Genomic DNA, 23328 nt, shown 5'->3' with positions numbered 1-23328 from the left:
CCAGGCTAAGAATGAGATCATGGTTCAGAAATTGCTTCTTATTTCTTATAGCTTTGTATATACACTAAAGAAGTAAGTTACCTGCTAAACCTCAGTGCTTAGCAGTGAGGACATTTTTCTGCAGGAATCTTTCCTCCTGTATTTAGGCCATTCGTGATGTTAAAAAGAAAACAGTAGCAGCTGATGGCCATGGCCCAGATCTACAGCCCTTTCTAAGTTTCTTGTCTTCCTTTTCATAGGTACAAAGAAGCCCAAAAGATATTTCTGCCAGGCAGCTGAATACATAGTGCAGATCCTCGGCGAGGGCAAGACCAAGCCAACACAATCAGTTTTCGCATTTCCCCTCTGGCTCAGGGAAAGAGCCAGTGTAAAACTTTCTGGTCTGGAAGGTTTCCTGGGTGGTGGCACCCAGTTCTGGTTGTTTGTCTCACCTTGTGGACCATTCTCAAAGCATTTTATTGTGACCGGGTCAGACTGCCTGTTCTGAAAGTCTGAGACCACAGTCTGTCCCGAGAGCACAATCTATCCTTCACCTTCAAGAAATTATATGGCAGCTGAAGCTCTACATAAAATGTCCCCAGATTGTCCCATAGTCACAGACCTTAAGTTACACAACCTCTGCAGTTCAGGAATATGCATATAACAACTAGTCTGAAAATATTCCAAAGCATTTATCTCAGCTGTATTTCCTGCATCACTTCTGTCTATTTCCCTTAAAAGAACTATTGCAAAGGATATTTTTAGAGTAGATTATTCACAGGTTCAAAATTCTGGGTTCCACTCAAGTGGTTGGATATACAACTTACAATTCAGTGCTTAAATTGTTATGGTCAGGCTACTCAGGCATTCCTCTAAATTGAACTAGGTCTGCCCTCAGCTTGTCATCTTTGTTGATGTTTCAGTGGAGGAAGAATTTCTTAAAAACTGATTTGTAGTTGATTAACTTTGACAGCTTCCCCTCCTAACCTGAAATCTTCCAGAACTGTTTAAATTCTTGTTCTGTCCCTTCCCTGGTGAAATGCTGTTGCTTTCAGACAAAAAGAGATGGTATCTGAGAAGTATCCCATTTATTTTTTAATTTTCAGTTCCTTCATTTAAAAAAAAAAAAAAAAGGTGTCAGTATGGAAACAGAAAATGTGGTTATTTTCTAGTGGAAACACGAAGCATTTCAAGGTCAGGAGGTCTGTGTGTGAATGAAAATTGGGATCATACTTAGTGGGAACCTCGAAGCAGCTTTTAAAAGCTGTAGCTCTTTTTTGCATAGAGGAAATGACAGAGTATTTATATTTCAAACTATTTTGGCAAGAAACAGTCACATCTGTATCAGTGGGTTCCTATATTCAGAAAATAAAGTAACAAAGATTTGTTACTACAGAATTATTTGTTGCAAGGCCCTCTACGCTGAGTGCATGCTTTCCACAATGATTCTTACTCTCTCCATGCCCATTGGAAAGCAATATCACCTCTTTATCTCTCCATCTCTCAGAGATGTCAGACCTTTGTATTTATCACTGGATGCTGTGAAGATTAATTAATACACAAAAAAAGTACCTCTGCTTGCCGTCAGGCTCAGCAGGAAGGATGGCTGCAAATATTTTTTTATTTTTGTGAAAAGTGGGCTAACTTGCTCCATTCTTTCCCAAACAAGATACAATCATAAACTGAAGGATCTGTCCAAAGGGAGGAATAAGATGGTGAGGGGAGCAGCCACTTAGCAGCCTGGAGTAGCAACTCTTTCAGAAATATGAAAGAGCAATTCCTTCAGAAACACAAAAGATGATCTTCTTTGAGAACTGTATTTCCACAGCTAAAGGAATAAATGTTTACCACATATGCTAACTCAACTCTAGCTGCTTTGAGAAACAGCAGTGCTGAGGAAGCACTTGCCTAGCTTCAGCATTCTCTAATATTTTGAGTTCCACCATGAGAGTTTCAGAGGACACATTGCCCATACAGACTCCAGAAACCTTTGAAACCTCCTCCCCACTGCTATCAGTAGTGCTTGCTGGACATGGCTAGCACAGGTTGCCACATCCCAGCAAACTTTGCAAATCCCAGAAAATGCCAGCAGGTTTGTTTGGCTGCAGGAGGCCAGCACACTGCATAGTTTGTAGTGCTCAGAGGTCTGTCTTTTCTCTCACCCTTTACACCAGGCTTGTCTTAAAAGCCACCTTCACGCCATGCAGTCAGGCCAAATCCTTCCAGAGTCAACAGACTGTAAGAAGCAAGCGATCCTGGTGGTGATGCAGCCAGTCCTCGGCCAGGCTCCTCCTCTTGCTTGCCAAGCTTGCCACTTGCTGTCCCCTGACTGCAGGAGCAGTTCAGGAGTATCAGCCCCCCCAGAACAAAGTACAGCATCTCCACCTGCCTGCATGGTTTGCTCCCCTCTGTCTTCCCCAGGCCCTCCACAAAATGTATAGTGGATATAGTTTACATCACAGTTCCTGAAATAAGTGCCATAACCTGATATATATATGTATATAAAATATGTATTCTATAATAACCTTCAAACACATGTTCATATCTCATTAGATATGAGACTAATTATAGTATTTGCTTCTTCAATAATCTATGTAACAGGAATATAATATTCCAGTAAGGTATTAACAACAGCTAAATATTTATTCAGCTTTGTTTTTTCATATATATACATTTTAACCTCTGTATAACGAATTTCCACGTACCCTAAATAAAAGTCATGTTAGGATAGGGTTTGGCAATTTGCTGAATCAGAGTTAAAAAAGCACCCACTCAGAACTGAACTTCAATGTAAACTTCTTTTAGGAAAGTTGTTTTGTGTAGACCAAAAGTTGAACAATATTTTTAAAAGAAATACAATGCACTACAATAAAGGAGAATATGCACTGCCTTCCTAAAAATAGTATGCACCAAGAAAAGCAAAGTAGCCAGGTCAATCTTCCATAAATGTTACCTTTCACAGGGATAGCTATCAACAAAAGAAAAAGTTCTTTTTGCCCTAACTCTTAAAGAACTGTAAAAACTATAGTTAACCTTGTTCACATCCACCTACTAATTGGTACATTTAGGAAAATTTAATTGATGGCTTCCCAAACGGATTATCAGAAGACTGTCTCCTGCTGGATTGCTGAGCCCTTCCTCTGCAGCAACAAGTGTTGGTCACTTCACCAGCTGTGCATCTGGTTTGATAACATATGCCATCTTATTTGTTTCCATATGAATTCAGATGATAAATTATTATGGTAGGCATCAGAAATATTGGTAGGTTGCTCATAAAATACACTGTATAAAGATATGAATTTGCTATTGTAACACTAAAAATCAGTGCACTTGGTTCTAAATTTTAGTGGCTTTGAATTTCTCCCTCAGTTTCTATACATGCTAGAAAGACCAGGAGACTGAAAAAAACCTGACTATGTCTGGATCCAATGCATTTCACATTGTACTATATTATTTTTCAAACTATGGAAGTTTGTGTATTGATGTTTTTCCTTCATACAGATCAATTGTAATAATAATAAGATTATGAAAGGACCAGCCATGATTTTTTAATGCAATATATTGTATATCACATGCAGCTCAGCACAGTGAGTGTCTGTCACTGACCTTTAATACTTTTATTTCTCACACACCTACCTAAGCAGAAGGAATACTGGGTCTCTGCTCTCTTTGGGACATTAGAGAATTAGGTTCAGTGAATAGGATTGTGCCATCACTAGTAAAAGGCCCCAGGCTTTGCATTGATCTAACAGGGCTGGCCTCAGGACTTGTTTGGATTTGTCTAGGCTTGAGCTTTTTGTAGTTTTAGCAGTTGTCTAGCTGTTAGATGACTATTGCCTAAATATGTTTTAGCTTTAGTTTAGCTGTGTGGAACTGTGGTGTAAAATACACTGTTAACTAATGTACAGTGATCTAATACAGAGTTATTCTGTGTAGAGTGAACTACCTATGAACCTTGAATAAAAATGTAGTGTCATGAAGCACAAGCACAGGCGGACAGCAGAGGCCCCAGGACTGTAATCACAAATCACAGTGACTACGGGGGTGCAGCCTCATGGAAACAGATGACACTGGGAACAGAAAAACAAGAATAAACCAGTGCATTTTGACTAGACTTTCAATATTTTAATTAGACTAACAATAATTTTTTGTGTCAATGTATAAGCTGTGTTCCCCTTCTGTCCATCACTAAATTGTCTGTCCACCAATACGGCTCATGAAAGCATACATGGTGAATTGACCAATATAAAAAGAAACTGTTCTTTAAAAGATGCTCAGAAATAAGATTTAAAATAATCTGAAAAGGCTCTTGGAGAGCAAATCCATTTGTTTGTCCATATGAGGCAGAAAAATACAGATGTAGATACAGACATAGATGGAGATTGAGATAGAGATATAGATACAGACATAGATATAGATAAACCTGTAGGAAAAATAATATATAGAGAGATATAACTGGTAGAAAAAAGAATTTGATTAAAATAAAAATCTGTAAGGAGTTTATAGAAATGCATCATTCTAATTTAAAATCCAAATAAGAGACAGATGTATATTGTCCTGATGTATATACATCCTTCTTAATTACCTAAAAGTGAAACTTCTTCCATGCAACATTCTGTGAGATAAATCTGCAGTTTTTAATGAATTTTAAAGGCTGAGGGGCAATTTAGGCAGGTGAACCAGCAGTGAGCTCACCCAGCTCAGTAAGGAGGTACTCTTGGTTGCTCTCTCTCCTAAATCAGATAAGGATGTGGGATATAGGCTATTCATCATTGCCTAAGCTCAGGTCCCACATGTATTCCCCAGCATGTGATAATGGAAAATATCTGTACCCAACACTTGATGCCAGAAGCACCTTCTCCACAAGGGAAATACGTGCTGGAAAAGACCATAGGTAGAAAGAACAGGAAAAAGAGAATTCATTTCTAAATGCAGTTACTTGACAAATAGCAACAATTATGTTTACCTGCTTCTGATAACTGCTTAGAGATCCCAAGGCATTACATTGTAATACTATTAGGGAAACAGGATGAATGTGGGTATATTATATTAATATCTGATAAACATCATTATTCAATGCTGAAACAAAGAATTAAAAAATATTTAATCTCTCTTCTGTGCTGAAGAAAAGACTCAGAAATCTCATTATGCTTCCTTCCTGAGTATTGAAAATAGGGTAATTTTATTCAATTCAGGATAATGTAGATGAATTAAATAAACCTTGAGCTGGATTTGCTGGTTTACTAAAGGAACAGAGAATGTGTTATACTTCTCCTATTCCTTCCTGGCCACATGTTTAAACAGGGACCAGTCTAGGATCCTCTACTCCCTCTCCACTTTCCACATGTTTCACTGGAAGTTTTACCAGTGCTGTTCCAGTGCTTTCATTTTACAATGCTCAGTGTTTCAAAGCAAATGGGGCTCTGTAATCCTTCAGTCAAAAGACCTGTCTGAGTCAAGAGAACAAGATATTTTGAACAGAAGCGAGTTCTTATCCCAACAGATTCAAAGGTAACCTTTGTAAAAGGTGCTGTTTCACACCACAAAGCTCTGCCCAGGCAGGTGTAACTTGGAGCAAGGCTGCCCCAGGCTCACTGATGCTGCTAGGCAACACCACATCTTATATTTACTATTTTAGACTTTGATTCTTAAATAGGCAGATTACGGGCTCACAGGGAAGTGTCTGAAACCAATAATAGGTATTCTGAAGTGTGATTATAATTTGAATGCTGATGACACTTTGTAATGCATAATCTGTACTGTAAAATGAAAGGTGATAAGTATTAGACATGTTTCCAGTATCTGCATGCTTTGTAAGCACAAAACTTGTATCAGAATTTTCATTGGGGGCATGGTAGACACAAACATGTAATGATAAATGCCAGTAGTTTTAATTAATTGAAAATTCTGTTATTTTCATACTGATTGCAGAATTATCTGCTTTGGAAAACATTGCTTCATAGATAAAAAAAATATTAACTAAGTACACAGCAGCACAGTGTGATCAAATAGAAGCATTTGATGGAATATAAGGTCAACTATAAAGACATTTTAGTTTGTGATGAATCACTTGTACACAGCAAATTATATACTCATGCAAATTATATTTAAGAAAAGTTATATACAGATGCATCAGAACACTACTTGTTTGTTTGGATAGCACCAGTATATTATGTTCAAACCTCCTAGATCACCTTCAGAAGCTCTGAATAATTCTGCCCTATAGAGTATTTTGTAATTGAAGTGTCTCCTGGCCACTGTGTCAGCAGTGTCATGTCTTGACTTCTCCCCTGTCTGTTCTCATGCTTTCAATCAAATAGCCTTTCTAAGTTGCCCCATGCACATTCATTTTATTTTCTCATATAATTTCTGAAGCATGTAAAATAAACTCGTTCCTAGCCTTTTCATCATTACTTTTAGCCATTCATCTTGAATGATAACTGCCTCATTCAAACATATATTTTCTTGCCATTTCTACTTTACCTGTAACCATATGTCTAGCCTGTTACTTGCACTTAAATTTCTCTGAATTGAGCACTGAATTTGTTCAGGACATAACAGCAGATTTTTTACATAGTACAATAATGCAGATAAATATCAATAGTTTTGTATTTTGTTGTGTTGTGTTTTGTTTTGCAATTTTATGTTATAGTATTACTGCATCATCAGTCACTTTTCTACCAGCTTCCCTTTTTGAAAGTAACAGTCTAAATTTGTAACTTTCTGGAAGATAAGCCCAGACATGACGATCATATAAAGTAAAAGTTTGGCCATCCTGAAACAAATGTTCCTATTCCTACTGGATTTCTAAGATTAAAGGGAAGTGAAAAAAAATGTAGCTCCCCTTTTGATAGAACCTGGAGGACATAGAGGGTGAGAAACTCTGACTCACATTATGCTAGCTAAGTCTTAGTAAGAATCCTCTCCAAACCGAGGTTACTCGCATTGGACTTGGTACAGTATGGTTTGACCAATGGCAGCCAGGTAGAGGGGAGACACAGACAAACAGAAGCCATCTTCTCTGTGCTATGATGTACAGTCAGATAAAGGGCAGCACAAAAACATGGATTTCTAACAAATTCCATATACAAGCCCTCAAACTGGCTTTCAGAACAGACTTTTTACCAGCAATATGATGAAAAGAAAACATACAATCATAGAATCATAGAATGGTTTGGGTTGGAAGGGACCTTTGGAGGTCATCTAGTCAAACCTCCCTGCCATGAGCAGGGACTTCTTCAACTAGATCAGGTTCCTCAACAACAACCACAAATCTGTTGTCTCACAGAAGAGGTGCCATATCACTCTCATAACCAAACCCAACAGAACTGGCACTGGTACACGAGAAGTAAATCTGGCTTCAGCATGCCAAGAAAAGAGTTTTGTGCATCACTTGCCCCACAAATACTCACTACTTATATTTCCAACTGTATTTTTCTTAAAATATGTAACACTCTAGCTCACCAATTTCTGCTCTCAGGTACACAAACTTGAACAACACCATAGGCCTGAGTGGAATCACACCCCTGAACCACATTTGTAAAGCAATAAGATCTCTCTTCTGAAAAAGGACAGACTGCACTTTCAGAATATCTTGAAGACGTTCTCAGGTTGGAGAACATCCCTTTGTAAGAACTGTTCCTGTATAAGGAAAGTTCAGGTCCCTGTCATAGGGCCTTGGTCACTTTGCCAAGTGTGATTGCCAGAATCACTTACCTCCATTTGCATAAAATTAACACCAAAGGCCCTGCTACTGCTTATGTTTTCAAAACTGGGACACGACTGGTGAACAATCTTGTGTTCACTTTTCAAATAACATCTTAAAGGGTTTCTCCTACCCACAGTAGGAGACCAGGAACCAAAGCCACTAGAACACTGTATCTGGAAGGTCCCAAAGACAATTTCTTTTCAAGTGACACCAAGTTCCAAACAGCAATTGCCTATATATTTATTGAATTTATTTTTATTTAAATGAACAGATTTTCTATACCCAATAGTAGGTTGGGTCTGTGTTTCTCTTGCATGTTACCAGACAACTGTATGAATCTGCTTCTGTTCACTTTATGATCAGAAGTCTATTCAGTTTTTCTGCCTCTTGTTCAATTAGCTACACTTGCTCCATTCTGCAAATCTGATCTTGAGTGAATGGGCTGTTCAGAAGAATGTAATTTTATTCACTGGTTTTAATTACTTTTAACTTTAATTTCTGACTGATTTATATTTTAGCATATCAGATGCTTCAATTCTTGGATGAAGAAATTCCATTTAAAACTTTAATTTACATAGATAGTTATGGGGAAAAAATAAATATTGAGATTCACAGTTCTGTATAAGGTAAAAAAAAGAAAGAAAAGCAGTATTGTTTGAGCAATTGCATACAGATTTACCACAGAGAAACAGTCCCAAAACCTGAGCAAAACCATACTTCAGAAAATTACTGCAGATACAGAACACTGGAAAAAGAGTAAGAATGAGATCTCCTGCCAAAAAAGTGAATACATCAGTATTAATCCAAGCAGCAGAAATTCTAATAGTCAAGCTGTCAAATTTGAACAATAAGGAACACCTTTTTTATTTAGGAGCTGTTCCTCATAACCAGATTTAATCAAGCCTTCTCTATTTGCATAATTTCTTCAAAGAGCTAGGAATAATGCTTTGCCATTTTCAATCTTTTTTCCTTCATTAAGAAAATGCTTCTATCAAGTGTCTCTTTACAGTGCTATATAAGAAATTTTGTCTTCAAGAAAGCATAAAAACTCTTTGAAAGCTTGGCCTCACTGGCAAAATTAAAGACTTTCTTCTGAGCCAATGGGAATATGCTTCTCTCCACAAACTGTGTCTAGCAGGTGGAACCCAAGTCCTTACCCTAAAGATGTAATAGTGCATAAAATTATGGTGCTTTGGGAGACATCTCCCATTTCTTCTGTTACATGTTATTTCAGGCAGGAATGGTTGGACCTCCTGTTGTGCCTCCTTGCCTCCACTGCCTGACTTCTTTGTGCATTCTGATGCAAACCTACAAATGCAAGACTGACAGTCCCATGCAACAGCTCTTTCCAGTTGGCCTGGTGCCCTGCTGACTTTCTGTTGAAGTTCACGTGTTGAGGACAGAACATGTTACAAGATCAAACTCAAAACAGGCTGAAATGAAAACAGAATGAAAAGGCTAAGAGAACTTACTGGTATGTGGTTGGACTGACATTGATGCGGCGTGGGTGACTTCCTGACTCGAACTTGCTTGCAAGGGTGACATTGTTCCCAAAGAGACAATAACGTGGCATTCTTACACCAACGACACCAGCCAGCACCGATCCTGAGTGAATGCCTATCCTCATCTGGAAAAACATGAGATCCATGTCAGTCTGTCTCTCTTGTGCTGCCCATGATAATGTCATTAACACTTATTTACAAGCCAGTCACAGCAACCCTTTCAAAGAAATAATAAACCAAAGAATAAAGAGTGAACTGGAAGAAAACAGGCTCTCCCATTCCTCTAGCGTAAATCAGATGCAGTTAAAAAAAGAACAAAAACGTGGTTATCTTTTTACTAAAACTATTTTCTTCTTTTGTGCATGTTTGCTGGAGACTACAACAGTCAAAACAGGAATCATGAACAGAATAGGATGGGATCACCAAGAGTTACTGCAATATCAGCCATCGAATTACACAAATAGATACATTACAGAGGGTTATTTTTGGCACCACTTCTAACACAGGCTTTAAAGTAAGACCCAAATTTTCTCAAACTGGCAGAGAGTAATAAAGTGGAGTGAATGAATATGGTGCTTTTATCTTCTTTGTGGTTTTTTCCTTCCAAACTCCTCAAGGTCTAAGGTCTTTCTCACTTTGTCAGACTTGAGAGATACTGCACCAGTGAAGATGCTGAAGATTAAGGCACCAATGACTTTAAAAATAATTGTATCCCCCTCAAAATAAGGAGGAATAAATCCCCAGCAAATTTAAAAAAATCCATGTGACTATTCTAGCAATCATCCCGTGTAACTGAGATGTGGCGATTACGTTGATTTGTAAAGCTTGGAGTCAACATCCAAGTTTCTTTCAGAGTGAATAATCAAACAGAGATTTATTCTGCATACATTTTAGCAATCGTGTTTGCCAAGAAAATAATTTTTACAAATAGGAAAGTCTTTTTCTGTTGTTAACTTTATTACATTAAAAAATGAAAAGAAAATATTTATATCTTCTGAGGATACTCTTACTCATAGCAACTGGACTGCTGCAAAAAAAGAGATAACATGAAGAAAATAAATACCAGCTACTAAAACAGAGGGTCTGATGGTGTCTGAATGAGTCATTTAACTAATACTGTACTCAGTATGGTCCTTTGACTTACTTACTCAATTCACAGTTATCACACTGTGCTTTTGTCTGTCAAACCCTATTTTTTAATAACACAACACATATTTACTCAAATACAAATAAAAAAATCATTGTTAGCACTTTTTTATGTTAAGACAAATGCCAGCATTTTATGACCTTGGCGTCCATGAAGTTCTACGAACTTGTGGGACCCCACATTATTTCAGTGACTATAGTTCTTCCCATGTGTCCAAGACTTTTACCATGCAGCTAAGCACCCTTTTCATTTCGTTGCTCTCTTATATGTCACAGACAATGGGTATAGCATTATATCTGCTATACACTAAGCCCATGCGTAACCTAAGAACATGTCGTTCTGCATTCAATGTGATACTGCTTACAACATTTTCACAGGCAACATAAAACCTTCAATCTTCACAATAATGCTGTTAATTACAGACTAGGATTTTAAAAAAAAAAATCTGTGAATAAATAGCACTCAAATTTAATTGAGCTTTCAAACCTTTACTAAATTTTGGAAGGCAGCTACTGAAATCCTTTGAATACTCTTACCCTATTGGGCTGGGAAGCACCCACAAACTTGCTTTGGCTGTGAACATCTGTGCAAACCCATCACACCTACATTATTTTGGTCATATTTGGCATGAAGATTTCCTGCTTTTGCCACAATGTACATTTAAACTTCATTGTTCACTTCCAGTGAAAAAAGTGTTCCTGCAGTCAAGAAGTGAGAAAACAGCCCTTCTGTATATTAGTGAGGTCAGTACCTGCCCTCAGCAAAAGATTATAAGCAGAAAGTCTTGCTTACACAACAGCAATTATGCTGTCAGCTTTCAATAAATAATAAAGAATGAACTTACAATGTCTTGGTTTTGTGAGATGGGAAAAGGATTAGTTATTTTGTACACAATTTTAAGAACAGAGCTAATGCTACCTATTTGTTCCAATACTACTCTGTACATTTATTTAAGAATCACAAACCACTTGCTGTGACCTCTTCTAGGACGCATTTAATCACATGTGAAAGCCAGATTGAAACTATAAGAAAAAGCACTACCTTTGTTTTGCTGTTGGAAAGTGGAAATGAGAGTATACATTAGAGTGGAAGGAAAATCTGGTAGCAAAAAATGCACTAAGAAATTAAAAGTTACTTTTGCAATATATGCAAAACTTGCTTGGGAAGTTATGTAGTTATAGTTCCCAAGCTATATTGTATATGCAGCCCTTATCAGTGCTTTCCCAGAACAGTTACCATTAAAGATTATTAATAACATATGAAATGCAAATTAGGTGGCAACACTAAGATGCATTATTTGTCTATCATAACTATATTTATTCATTTATGTCCTTTAAATATACATGTAATATACATTATACATATATGAACTATCTTATACTTAAATTGAGCATTTTTAATAAAATGCATGCTCTTCATCTGTGCTGACTGCTCCTTTATCTGTCCTTAATTATTTGGCTAATGATAAAAGGGCAGCATATAACTGAGACTGAAAGTTCAGAGGCATTATGCATACAAACAGCAAGACAACTCTTTGGAAACTATCACAAAGAGAAGACAGCCCTGAAAGAAACCCCGAGAAAATACCAGACCCCCATAATTAAGGAACAGTGAAGAGATGGACAAACACCAAAGATATTTCTAGAGGAGAATATTGGAAGGCACAATGGGGAATGAAACATGAACCGGTGTGAAAAAGAGCAAGAGACCTGTGAGAGGCCTTTTAGATAAAGACGACCAACTTGAACTGGCTGCAATGGAAAGATTTAAAGTGGAAAATGACAGGGAGAAGAAAGATTAATTAATTTGATCTTTGCAGATCAAAGGTAATAGTGGTAATAGAGGTAGAAAAAAGCTGAGGTGAGTGTCAGAGGCGTAAACGAAAAGCATCCTGCATTGATCAATGGAGGACAAGAGGAAAAACATAGCTATGTGGAAAGGAAAAGAAGCTTCCAAAAACTCTAAAGAAAATGTAGCAGTATTTGGATATTGCCTACAGGATAAGGCACAGGGAGCAAAAACGGCTAATACCTGAGTGACGGGAAGGATAGTGGGTTTTGTATAACAGTGATAGATAAAGAAAGTTCATAAGCAAAGATAAGGCGCACTGGAGCTATGGTCATCCTCTGATGGGGAAATGTGCCAGAAGTGGTATCAATGAGAACTGATAGTCCACGCTGGACTGAGAGAGAAAAGTCAAGAACAAACAGGAACAGGGATGATAAGCATAAAAATATTTTGGTTTTCTGTTAATCAGTATGTTCACAATAAGCAAATCCAGTTATTTGCTTTATGTTCAAAGCTCTTGAGCTTTTTCTCTTTTGAAACCCTGTTGAAAAATGTGTTCTCCTTTCCCTCTCCTCATTTCCCTGCATAATTTTCCAGGAAAAAACTTTGACATTAAAATGCAAGAGGAAAGACACCACTCTACAGTCTGAGAAGTAGTACTTGTCTCCACAAGAACATTTTAGAAAACCTCCTCAAATCTAAGATTTTTGACTGGTATATGTCTGCATGTTGATAACCAATAGAACACATTAAAACCCATATTTCCCTTCAGTCAAAACTGAGACATTGCATTACAAGACTTAAAAATACTTCCTTTATTAATTAGACCACAAAACAATGGTTCAAGCTGTAATGATTCCTGAAAGGAAAATTAACTGCTTTTTTAATTATTCTTTGAGCTTCTTATGTACAGGGTACTTAGCAGAAGTATCTGCAGTCTTGGTTAAGGGCTTACAAATCTATTTTAAAAAGCATGACCTGTGCTTAATTCAGAAGAGAAAGGAGACATCAGAGACATCTTCCCTGATAGGCAACAGCAGGAAGAATTGCATAAGGACATGACAGCGAAGAATGACTTCTGAATTGAAAAGCAGCAGCTCTTTGTGGACAGTATTGAAAGGCAGAGTAGGGAAGAGTCTGTGGGTACCTTTCTTTTTGTCAGCCAGTAAAGCGTAGTTGATGTTATAACATGCAAGCAGACTTTCCAATTCAAACCAAAGGTACACGCAACCTGTCTTGTGATAAGCACAGGGCAAAAATACCTGCTCATTTTTAGTAATTTTTAGTTCAGGGATTTCCTGAGCCAAAAGAAATCCTTTCTGTAGAGGAAAGGTGTTTGTTGTTCACAGTTCCTCCTCAAATATGAACTACGATAATATTTCATGGGAGTGGTAGCTGTACACATTCTTCCCACCGCACACACACAGAGAGAGGGACCTTAATAAACAGTTCTCACACTCTGAAAAACATACTCCCATGCTAGAAAGAGAAGTCTCAGATTGCCTCACAGGTTAACTGCATCCAGGAGGACTCAAAATTCATTTTCACAGAACTGCCTGCCTTACACAGACACTGAACTGAAGAAGTGAGGGCAGGCTGGGAAGTAGGTGACACAGTTTGGAAAGCAACCACGGGCAGAAGTAATCCCCGACTCAGCCAGCGTGGAGCATTTCAAGCCTTAATAATGTGACTGACTGGCAGCTGCTCAAGACTTTGTGCTGAGCTGGTAGCAGAGCTTAGGGCTGATACGAGGCCAGTAGCTGTATGGCAATACTTCCAGGCACACGGATGTCCCAAGCCAACAAAGCATTTAAATAAATAGGAAGTGTTCTGCTGGATCAGGACTTTCAGCATCTTTCAATAATATATGTGGATATCTGTAAACTACCATTTCTCAGACAAATAAAGCACTCCTCACTTTCTGCCCTAACATACTGAGGGATACTCTGTGTTTCAGTAAGGACCTTCTGCCTTCTGTCCTTGCAGTGTCCTTCAGAAAGGAAAAAATCACCTCTCATAGAGTATCTTAGCTATTAGTCCATGATGCACCGCCAGATCTTTTCAAACAGAATGTGCCAAATTCCTAAGAAGTTATCTGATCTGATATTTTGTAGCAGCTTCTACTACAGTGATATCTCTAAATCTCAACATATGCCTTACACAAGGACATTTATTTGTAAAATATATTAATGCAAAATAGACTCTACAGATCTCAGAGGTCTAAAATCAGGGTAAGTCAATGTGCCTTTCTGCTCCTTCAAAGAACTGCAAGTTGACAGGACTGACAGCTATGCCCTGACATATGCTTTAGTGTGTGGGTTATCTGTATTCTTAGATAGATTTATAAATATCACAATGTCTTTCTGGAAAGGGACATATGACAGTACAGCTCACTACAGAATTGTTGCCAAGAAACAGACCTGCTCAGAGGAAAATTTAGATCATTTTGAATTTCACAAGGTGTTCTATAGAACTAAACTACAGGACATATTTCCCCCATGTTTGAACAACATTTGGAGAAATGAACACTTAGCTTTTTTCTAACGAGAATTTCCGAGATTTCTTACTCATAGACTTAGAATTATTCAACCTGTGTGAAGCAAAAGCCAGAGAAAATGATACAAGGTCAATGAAAAATACAATAATAAACTAACAAAGATTGAATTCCTTGGGATCAATAAATCCATTTAAAATAGTTATTGTGTAAAGCAATCATGTGGTTTGTGTAAAAGACATACAATTAAATTATAACCAATGTGATGCACATTGCATATGTACAACCCTGGACTATGGTCTTGGCCTACAGTCATCTCTACTGCATGTGGAACAAGGTGCTATGAAGCATTTCTACATAAAGAAGCCCCAGACTTGAAGGATGAAATTCCTTTTCTCTTTCCCCTTAAGTTCTTCCACTATTATCTAAGTTAGCCCTGCTTTGAATAGTGGTTGGATTAGATGACATCCAGAGGTTCCTTCCAACTTCCTTTACTCCATGATTCTATATTTCATACCCTATGATGAAAAATTATACCCCTGTGAGTCTTCATTAGCAGTACAAAGTAGAATTAGATGAAGTAAAAATCAAAACCAAAGATTCAGACTAGTTTTGGGGGCTCATTAGTTCTAACACCAAAGGAAAGTTTATATTGGGGCAAGGTTTTTGGGGCCAAATTCTGTCCTGAGGCATCATGTGAATTCACTATGGCACTGCTCAGGGTCTAGGTTAGAAGAGGATGTGGGTCATCTGTAAGAAAACATCTGACCTGAAATTATTTACTGGGGAGGAGTATAAACCATGTAAATGGGAATTTCTAGAGTTGCTGAACAGAAAAATAAGTCCTATATCCCTTCCCCTAAGATTCCAAAGAAGAGACATTAATGTTAATGTGCTTCTTCATAAGCTGCTTCTCCCTCACGAATAAAATGTTGCATTTCATTGCTGATATAGTGTTTAATAAAAAAAAATTTTTATTGTTTTCTTTGAATAGTAATTTCCACAGCAGGAATTTAATTACTATGTGAATCTGTGTGTTCAGGCACTTAAAAAAGAGCTAATCATTCAAGCAAGCCCACATAGCAGTGGAGGATTTTTCCCAGGCTCCTCTCCACTGACACCCAAAAAAGAAAAAATTTCATCAGAAAGTTCTGTTTGATCCTTAGTGTAGGAGGACATCTTTGTCTCACAGTGCCATCATATGACATATACTGAACGGATTGGGTGATATTTTAACAAGGATAAATGACACATGCTCAAAATATTTAAAGGAACAAAAAAACTGTATGCTAAAAAAAAAAAAGTTGAGCGTAAGGGTTTTAACCTTAAGAAACAGTCTTCAATACTTTTGCTAATTTAGTCGTTTAAGGTAGATTTCACTTAATTTCAACCACCTGGAAGTCAGGCAGCTCATTTAAGTTCGATTTCTAGACTCCTTCTAAACCAAGGAGGTAAATAACCTCAAGGCTGCAATTCTTCACATTCCAAAACTGGCACCTAGGAGGGGCTGGATCGATCACTCCCGAAGGTGTCTAACTCTCAGTGGAACAAAGAGGGACAGTTAATGGTAAGTTTAGCTTAGACACCTCATGCACAGACAGCTAAAGATAAGCGAGATGAAGCCAACACTCAGATTGGAAAAGTTGACACACTTTCATCTTTTTTGCATAAAATGAGCTACACTCCTGTGCATAAAGGATCAAAGAAACAGGTGTTGATGGACAGGACTCTGTCAGAAGAACATTCTATTTGTAGAACAGCAGAAGTTTTTTCAGATATTTTAACATAATGTTCTTTGAATCTAGCCTGCAATCTTTGAAACTGTTAAATGAAATGACCTTTCAATGGAAAAGTCATGCTTTGTCTTTTGATCATAGTATGTGCTTTTATGCATAGATGAAATTCATGTTGATCTGCTTTGGGAAGAGCCTGGAACTAATCAGCAAGGATCTTCTGCATAACAACTTTAAAATCTACATAAACCATTGACGTATAAGAATCCTACAGTTTTACTAATAGAAGCAACATTATCTAGCCTATGTACACTAATGATGTATCTGTATCAAGATTCTTTCCAAAGACTTGTACACTGTTAAAGAGACCTAAATTGTTGCCTATGTCATTTAAACCTTTACCACTGCAAGATGTTTTAATAATTTTTGCACAAACTGGAGATACATTTTAAGTGTGTAGTTTCTACTGGATCCCCCTGCTTCTTGCAATCAGCACCAAGGTAAACATAATCAAGATAAAAAATTGATTAAACCCCCTCCTCCATATGGACACAGACATGACAAAAACATCAATGGGCCAGGTTTTGCAAATATGCATGTTCATAAGTTGGGGAAAGTGGAGAGACTAGTTCCTTTAACACCTCTCAATCTAACAAACAACTTCTCCAATTAAATATAGACAAATACCAGAAACAAGTCAACATGTTCCCTCTTTTGAAATACAGTAAATCCAGGAATGACCATGTGGAAAGATAAAAGGCTAATAACATCCCAAGCTGTGCATAAGGAATGCTTAGTGTTGCAAGTTATAATAGCTAAAAAATAGTTTGCTTCCTAGTGAAGAAACTTTGGGCAATGCCATCATCATAGAAATTTAAATACTAAATGTGCAACATGACTGCTCTCTCTCATGCTTAACTAAAGGATAAATTAGCTTGTAAAGTACAGAAAGTTTCCATGTGAGAGCTGGGGTGTACAGATAATTTATACCATATAAGTTCCAATGTTAGAACAGCTCACAGTATGAGACCATCCTTGCACATCTCACTCATCACTAAAATGATAATGTTGCTGTGTTCCTTTGCTTGTTCGTCAGTTCATTTTTAAGAACTTCAATTTCTATAGACTTAATGCAAGACAACATAAGAGCTAGATGACGACAATGATTTTTGTAGAATTTACCTTCCTCTTAAGCCTGGAGCAAGTCTTCACAGCTGGCAGGTAATGATTAGCCTAACAGGCAATGGCAATTGCATACAAAGAGAAAAGAGGCTCTGTGATTGTATGGATCCTATAAACAAGAGTCTAGGACTTCACCTTGGCTATAATTGGGAAGGGGTTTATTAACACTCCTTATTGGCCTTTGTACTTCACCATCACAGAACTTCCAATTTATGCAGGGAAAGTGAATTACCCCCTCAGTAAAATCAAAACACACATTCACATATAATGATTTTTTTTAAGTCTTTCAGACAGGCAAATCCACTGAGTTGAGAAAAGCTATTTTATACAACAAATAGAATGAACATGAAGAGAAAGGGTGCTGTTTTGCACTGAACTGAGGATTTTAGCAGAACAGACTCATGTATAGCCAGCACTTCAGCAAGTCAATCAAACCTCCTTGAGACCACAAAAGAAGTATAACAAAAGCTAGCATCAGAACTCAGAGAGTATTTTGTACAGCTCTTACCTTCACTGAAAATCTTCACGGTTAATGAAATCAATGAAAAAAAATCACTCTAACTCATGTAAAATGTAACATCTTCTATTCCTAGATTTAAGCTGCACATCTACAAGCAATATCTGATGATTATTGCATGTCAGATGTGCCATGAATGGAAATGTGATACTATTTTATTGTTTGTTTCAACTGCTTCAGATAAAATTAACTGCACTGCAATTTTAAGAGAATATTTAGGATAAATTTGAATGTTCCAGTGTTTTCATGACTAGAAAGATTTCAACCTTATTTTCAAAGCAATGAGCAAATGAAGACCTGATGATGTCAAGAATATGACAAAATCCAAACAGATGGAGACAAATCGCTCTCAGATGAAGGTGAATCACTTAGGGGAAGCAAAGACTTCCATGTTCAGTCTAATGACTTTCCTTCACTTCATTCAGTGGTCTCTCCCACTGTGTTTCACACTCATCCCCCGCGTCAGAGACACACCAATAAAGAACAAATCATGGGAACACATCTATCTGTTTTTAGCTTGTGCATTCTGTAAAAAATCCCAATCATAATACATATATTATAATAATTCCTTTTATACATAATATTAGTTTTGCAAATTCAAAAATTCAAATGTTAATACGCTTAGTTAAGATTACCTCTGCCCATCTTCACTAGCTTTTATCAACTAACTTATTTTTCTATAATCCACAAACATATACACAAATAAAAGCATATTTCTGCTTTTATTTGTGTGAGCAAGAAAGACCAAAAAAGAAAGACAAAGAGACTTTAAGCCTCAATTATCCTTGCACGTTCTTTTGAAAATCACTAGACAAGTTAAACGCTAATTTAGTTTTGGAGGCAGTAGCAGATGATAGCATGGCATATCTATAACATCATTGTTTGTCACTGCTGCCCAGCCAACCTTTAATGCCGCTAATTGGGTGAATTTGGCAGCTGAAGCACACAGATACCTAGCCCTGGATTTTGCTTATCCAGCATTATCATCACTTGCTTGTTTCCTGGTGTTGCTCTTGTCTGATTGTGCTTTATTTGGAACTTTTCCAGTCAACTTCTTCATCCAAAGCCATCTCTCTTGGTTCAACCTTTGCTGACAAGAGCTGACAACTCCTTTACCTTTTAGTCCCATTCTTTACTCCTTTCCTCCCAAATGCATGCAAGATGTGTTTTCATGGAAAGAGTCCCTTTATTCTCTGGTGCACCATATTTTTCATACCCTACATACATGTCATATATGTAACTGGTGTCACTGAAAACCAGGAGTAAAATATACAAATTCTCCCACAAAGAAAAAGAGCAACCAACTTGACAATCCTTCTCCCTTAAATTGTTAACCAAAAATAAAACATATTTGTCTTTAAAAATTAATTCAACTTTTATCAGATGATTGTAAAGGACTATCTGACTCTCATTCCCCCTTCCGTACCTTCAGAATGGGACAATGATATATATAATCAAGTCAATGTGAGAAAAGCAGAAAGAAGCAGAAACCTTTCGAATCACCTAAAATAAGTGTTATCCCCACAGCAGAAAAACAGCGGAAAAAAGGATGAGCAGAAAGTGGTCTTTACATTAATGGGTTTGTTAAAATAACCACTAAAATTTGTGACATCGATATGGACTTTTTTGTAAGATAGTATGTATTTAGTAGGTCATCTGTGGAGAGCATGCAGACAACACAAGCAAACAAGTTAGCTACCAACCTTACTAATAGAATAATAGTTCTTTTAAAATCAGTAAACAACAGAAATTACACTGGAAAGCTAAATATAGCTATGATTATCTATAGGAGAAAAAAAAGAAAATTATTCTTGATATTATTGCTTCAAATTCTATCTTTTAGCCTTAATAAATTAAGTGAAAATAGTTGGAGAGAAAGAAATCACTAGACATTTCAGAGACTCTGGCTGTAGTTTTGTGAAGATTAAATCATGTCAATTTAATAATTTTTATTTGTATTTAACTTGAGTTGAAATTAGTGGATAAATGAAATAAAGTAGATGAAATATGCTTGAACTTCATCTCACTTGTACTTGCGCCTAGTAAATAAAAATAAATTATGCTGAATTTTATTACTGTGTTTGTTAATGATCTATAATAAACAACACACATTTGAAGTTAGCTGATCACACAAACTGAATGCACCTAGAAAAATACTCCAAACTAAAAATACACAATTCAAGAAAGAAAATTGGAAAATCCTGTGTAAGGTCTCCTGAGCAAAGACCAAAATGAACTTGAGTTAACATGCAATCTGGTCACATAAAAAAAGTAATCTGGGGCTATGAACATTTTATGACACTCTAAATAGTTCCTTCCTACAGAATTCTAGTTCAACCCCACCAAGAATATTAAGTTAGAACCTAGGTGCTGTCAACAGGAGTGATTTCTGAAAAGATCAACAATCTGTTCAGACCCTTGAAAGGATTTGTTTAAGGAAGAAAACTAAAAAACCCATAAATAGTCACAGCTTGGCTAAGTATTACTCAGTAGGGAAAACATGATAATCATCTACAAATATCTACAAGGTGTTAATGTCAAAGAGGGTGATATGGCAGATGGGGACACAACCAGAAATAATAAAATGGAAATGAAGACATAGATAAATATCCAGTTTCCCTGGGCCTAAATAGGCTATAATAATGGCAGTGACAGACTCCTGAGGCAAGTGTGGTAAGCTACCTCATGTAAGTCTTTTCTTTAAGGCACTAGTAAAACACTTGAAAATACATTGTAAGGATGTTGACAGGAAGATGGACAGGATGCATTAATACATGTGTCTTTTTTAACTCTAACATCATACTGCATTTACAGACAACTAATTAGAAAGTGGTGATATGTTTGAGGGTTTCAAATGACTGCCGAAAGGTCTGTCTTTCTGTCATCATTAATAACAGATGGAGTAGGAGAAATATTTTGTAAGTTCCTGAAACTTAAAGAAACAGAATTTTGAACTTCAGTTTTAAATTAAGTGTAACTCGGTTCACATTCTCTTTAGAATTTCACTAAAACGTCATCCAAAATCTTGGGCTGAACTAGGGTTTAGCATTTTGGAAATACCTAAAAGAACCTTGAGAATCTGCTTTATCTCCTTGAACAAATCTATGTAAAATGAAGTTAGTACTCTGCACCTAATACATGCAAGACTCAAAAATGATTGAAAAGAGCCACTGAGATACAGAGTTGTGTCCAATATTGGAACATATATTTCTATGGTAATAGCTGGTGTGAGAATAAGAAGAGAAACACATTCCTTTTGATGAAAGAAATTTATCATTTTTAGCAGAATCCAGGTTGGAAAATATAGATTAAGAAATAATGATTTAAGTATTTTGGAAAGCAGATGAGACCAGGATCCCAAACTCAGAAGCTTCAGCAGAACCAGGCCTCACAAGATTTGTACCTTCTCAGGTCCTCACCAGGCAAAAAGGGTGGCTCCAGAGACACTAGGGAGCATCTGAGCTGGGTCTAAGAACCTGGGAGCACAGCAGGGAGACTTGAGGCCTAAAACTTCCTCATATGAACAGGGGATTTGCAGACTCCAGATCTGATAGGTGAACTGGGGATGATCAAAGGGTATGAAATCTTAGAAAACACATGGTCTCCACTGGTCATTAAGCAAGCTGTCATTATAGTTCTCAAAACCTGCATTTGTGAAAAACATCTTTGGTGTCATGGAATTGAAAACTTGTTTTGGCAGAAAACTTCCAATCAGATCAAGGTGTAAGATTAATCTTGTTGCTAGAGACGAAAATGAAGAGTACAGCAACTATGTTGAACCAATTTTACTTACAATATAAACTCAGATTTTTAACTTTTTTTTTTTTATAATATCATGATGATCTATGTCTAACAACACACTTTGCAGTATCGAGTACACTGTGCATAGCAAATCAGTGCAATCTTGACAGGGAGAAAAAGTAATATGATTTTTTAGACAGTCATCCTTTAGGAATGTGACTGTCAGTTCTGTCAATACACTGCAATCATACATTGAGCAAGTCATGTTATTTTGGCATTGGTCTATTCCTCACTACAGATGATCACTGTTAAGCTTCATGTGGATAGCTATCAAAATAAACCCTTTCACAGGAAATACTTTGGCAGTTGTACATTCAGGCTCCTTGAGGATGAGAGAAAGGGTCACCTCACTAAAGGCCAGCAACCTCCAAAGTAAAATAAGGCCATGTCCTATGGTGGTTTTGGTTCAGAGAAACAGTGCAGTTTTGAAGTGCATGCCCCAGTTGTCCCTGCTTACTCTACATTGCTTCACTTCACAAAGTGGGTTTGGTCTGCAGGAACCGGACCCCTGTCAGAGGAAATTAAAGTAGTAGCTGTGCTCAAGATGTACACTAAAGTCAAGACAGGCTCTTATGGGCATATCAGGGTCCAAAACAACATTTGATCTTTCAGATCACATATGGCTGAGGCATTCAGTCTGAGGAACAAAATCAGTCCAAGTGGAAACCTCAGAATGCATTGAGTGTACATGTAAGGCCCTCAGCACAAACTCCATCAATCCACTGATCCTTTTCTGTTGTACTGATCTACTTGATGAGCAGGCACACCTATTGGATATTCAGCAAAAGGGGCAAGACAGCAAAACTAATTACCTAACATCAGCTAGCCAAACCTGTGATCATGCATTTAAAAATTTAATTTCTAAAATTCTAATCAGCGACTGACATTTTATAACAATAAGTTCATTACTAAGTAAAAATGTTATGGCTGTATCAGAAATGTTCAGGACTGAAATGTAAAATGAAAACAATGACATCTCTAATTAGAGTGGTAAGGCCCATAAAATTAAGAGATTCACTTATACAAAAACGCTGTAGATGAACCTTGAATGAAATTAGTCAAAACACATTTAAGATTTCTCATTGCAAAACTGTTTAATCCCAGAAGCTTCCCACATTAAGGGTTTGGCTTCATACATTTCAAAGCTGTAGCACGTTAAATTCCAATTACTTCATAAAAGGTAGGCAGTGTGCGTATAAAAGGTACTTGGAACAATAGACTGCATTATGGTGTGTCTCAAAGCTCATTATAAAGCAGCTACTACAGTGGACTGTGTCTGTTAACTCACCACAATTCTTCTTCATTTAGTCTTACTTAGAAATTGATCTTGGTTTGTAAGCAAATTCAGAGAATCCTAATGCACTTCTAATAATCCCCATGGGAAAGATGAATAATGTTCAGACTATGTGTTCCACAGACACCATTCCCCATTATAGAAATGTGGGAAGAATAATGAAAACTCCTTTCCTCTTCTCTG

The 23328-nt window shown here is 37.0% G+C and overlaps 1 protein-coding gene across 1 annotated transcript in view; it reads right to left on the bottom strand.

The window, feature by feature from the left end:
• The window catches only part of GUCY1A2 (guanylate cyclase 1 soluble subunit alpha 2), a 186094-nt gene that overhangs the window by 21352 nt on the left and 141414 nt on the right, over nucleotides 1-23328 (bottom strand). Inside the window, exon 7 of the mRNA XM_030042593.2 lies at nucleotides 9160-9314. Coding sequence (XP_029898453.1) covers nucleotides 9160-9314 — 155 coding nt within the window. The remainder of the gene's footprint in view (nucleotides 1-9159; nucleotides 9315-23328) is intronic.

Source organism: Aquila chrysaetos, chromosome 19, assembly GCF_900496995.4.
Source record: "Aquila chrysaetos chrysaetos chromosome 19, bAquChr1.4, whole genome shotgun sequence".
Taxonomy (NCBI): Eukaryota; Metazoa; Chordata; class Aves; order Accipitriformes; family Accipitridae; genus Aquila; species Aquila chrysaetos.
The sequence above is the reverse complement of the archived record's forward strand: the minus strand, read 5'-3'. Positions and strand labels throughout refer to the sequence as shown.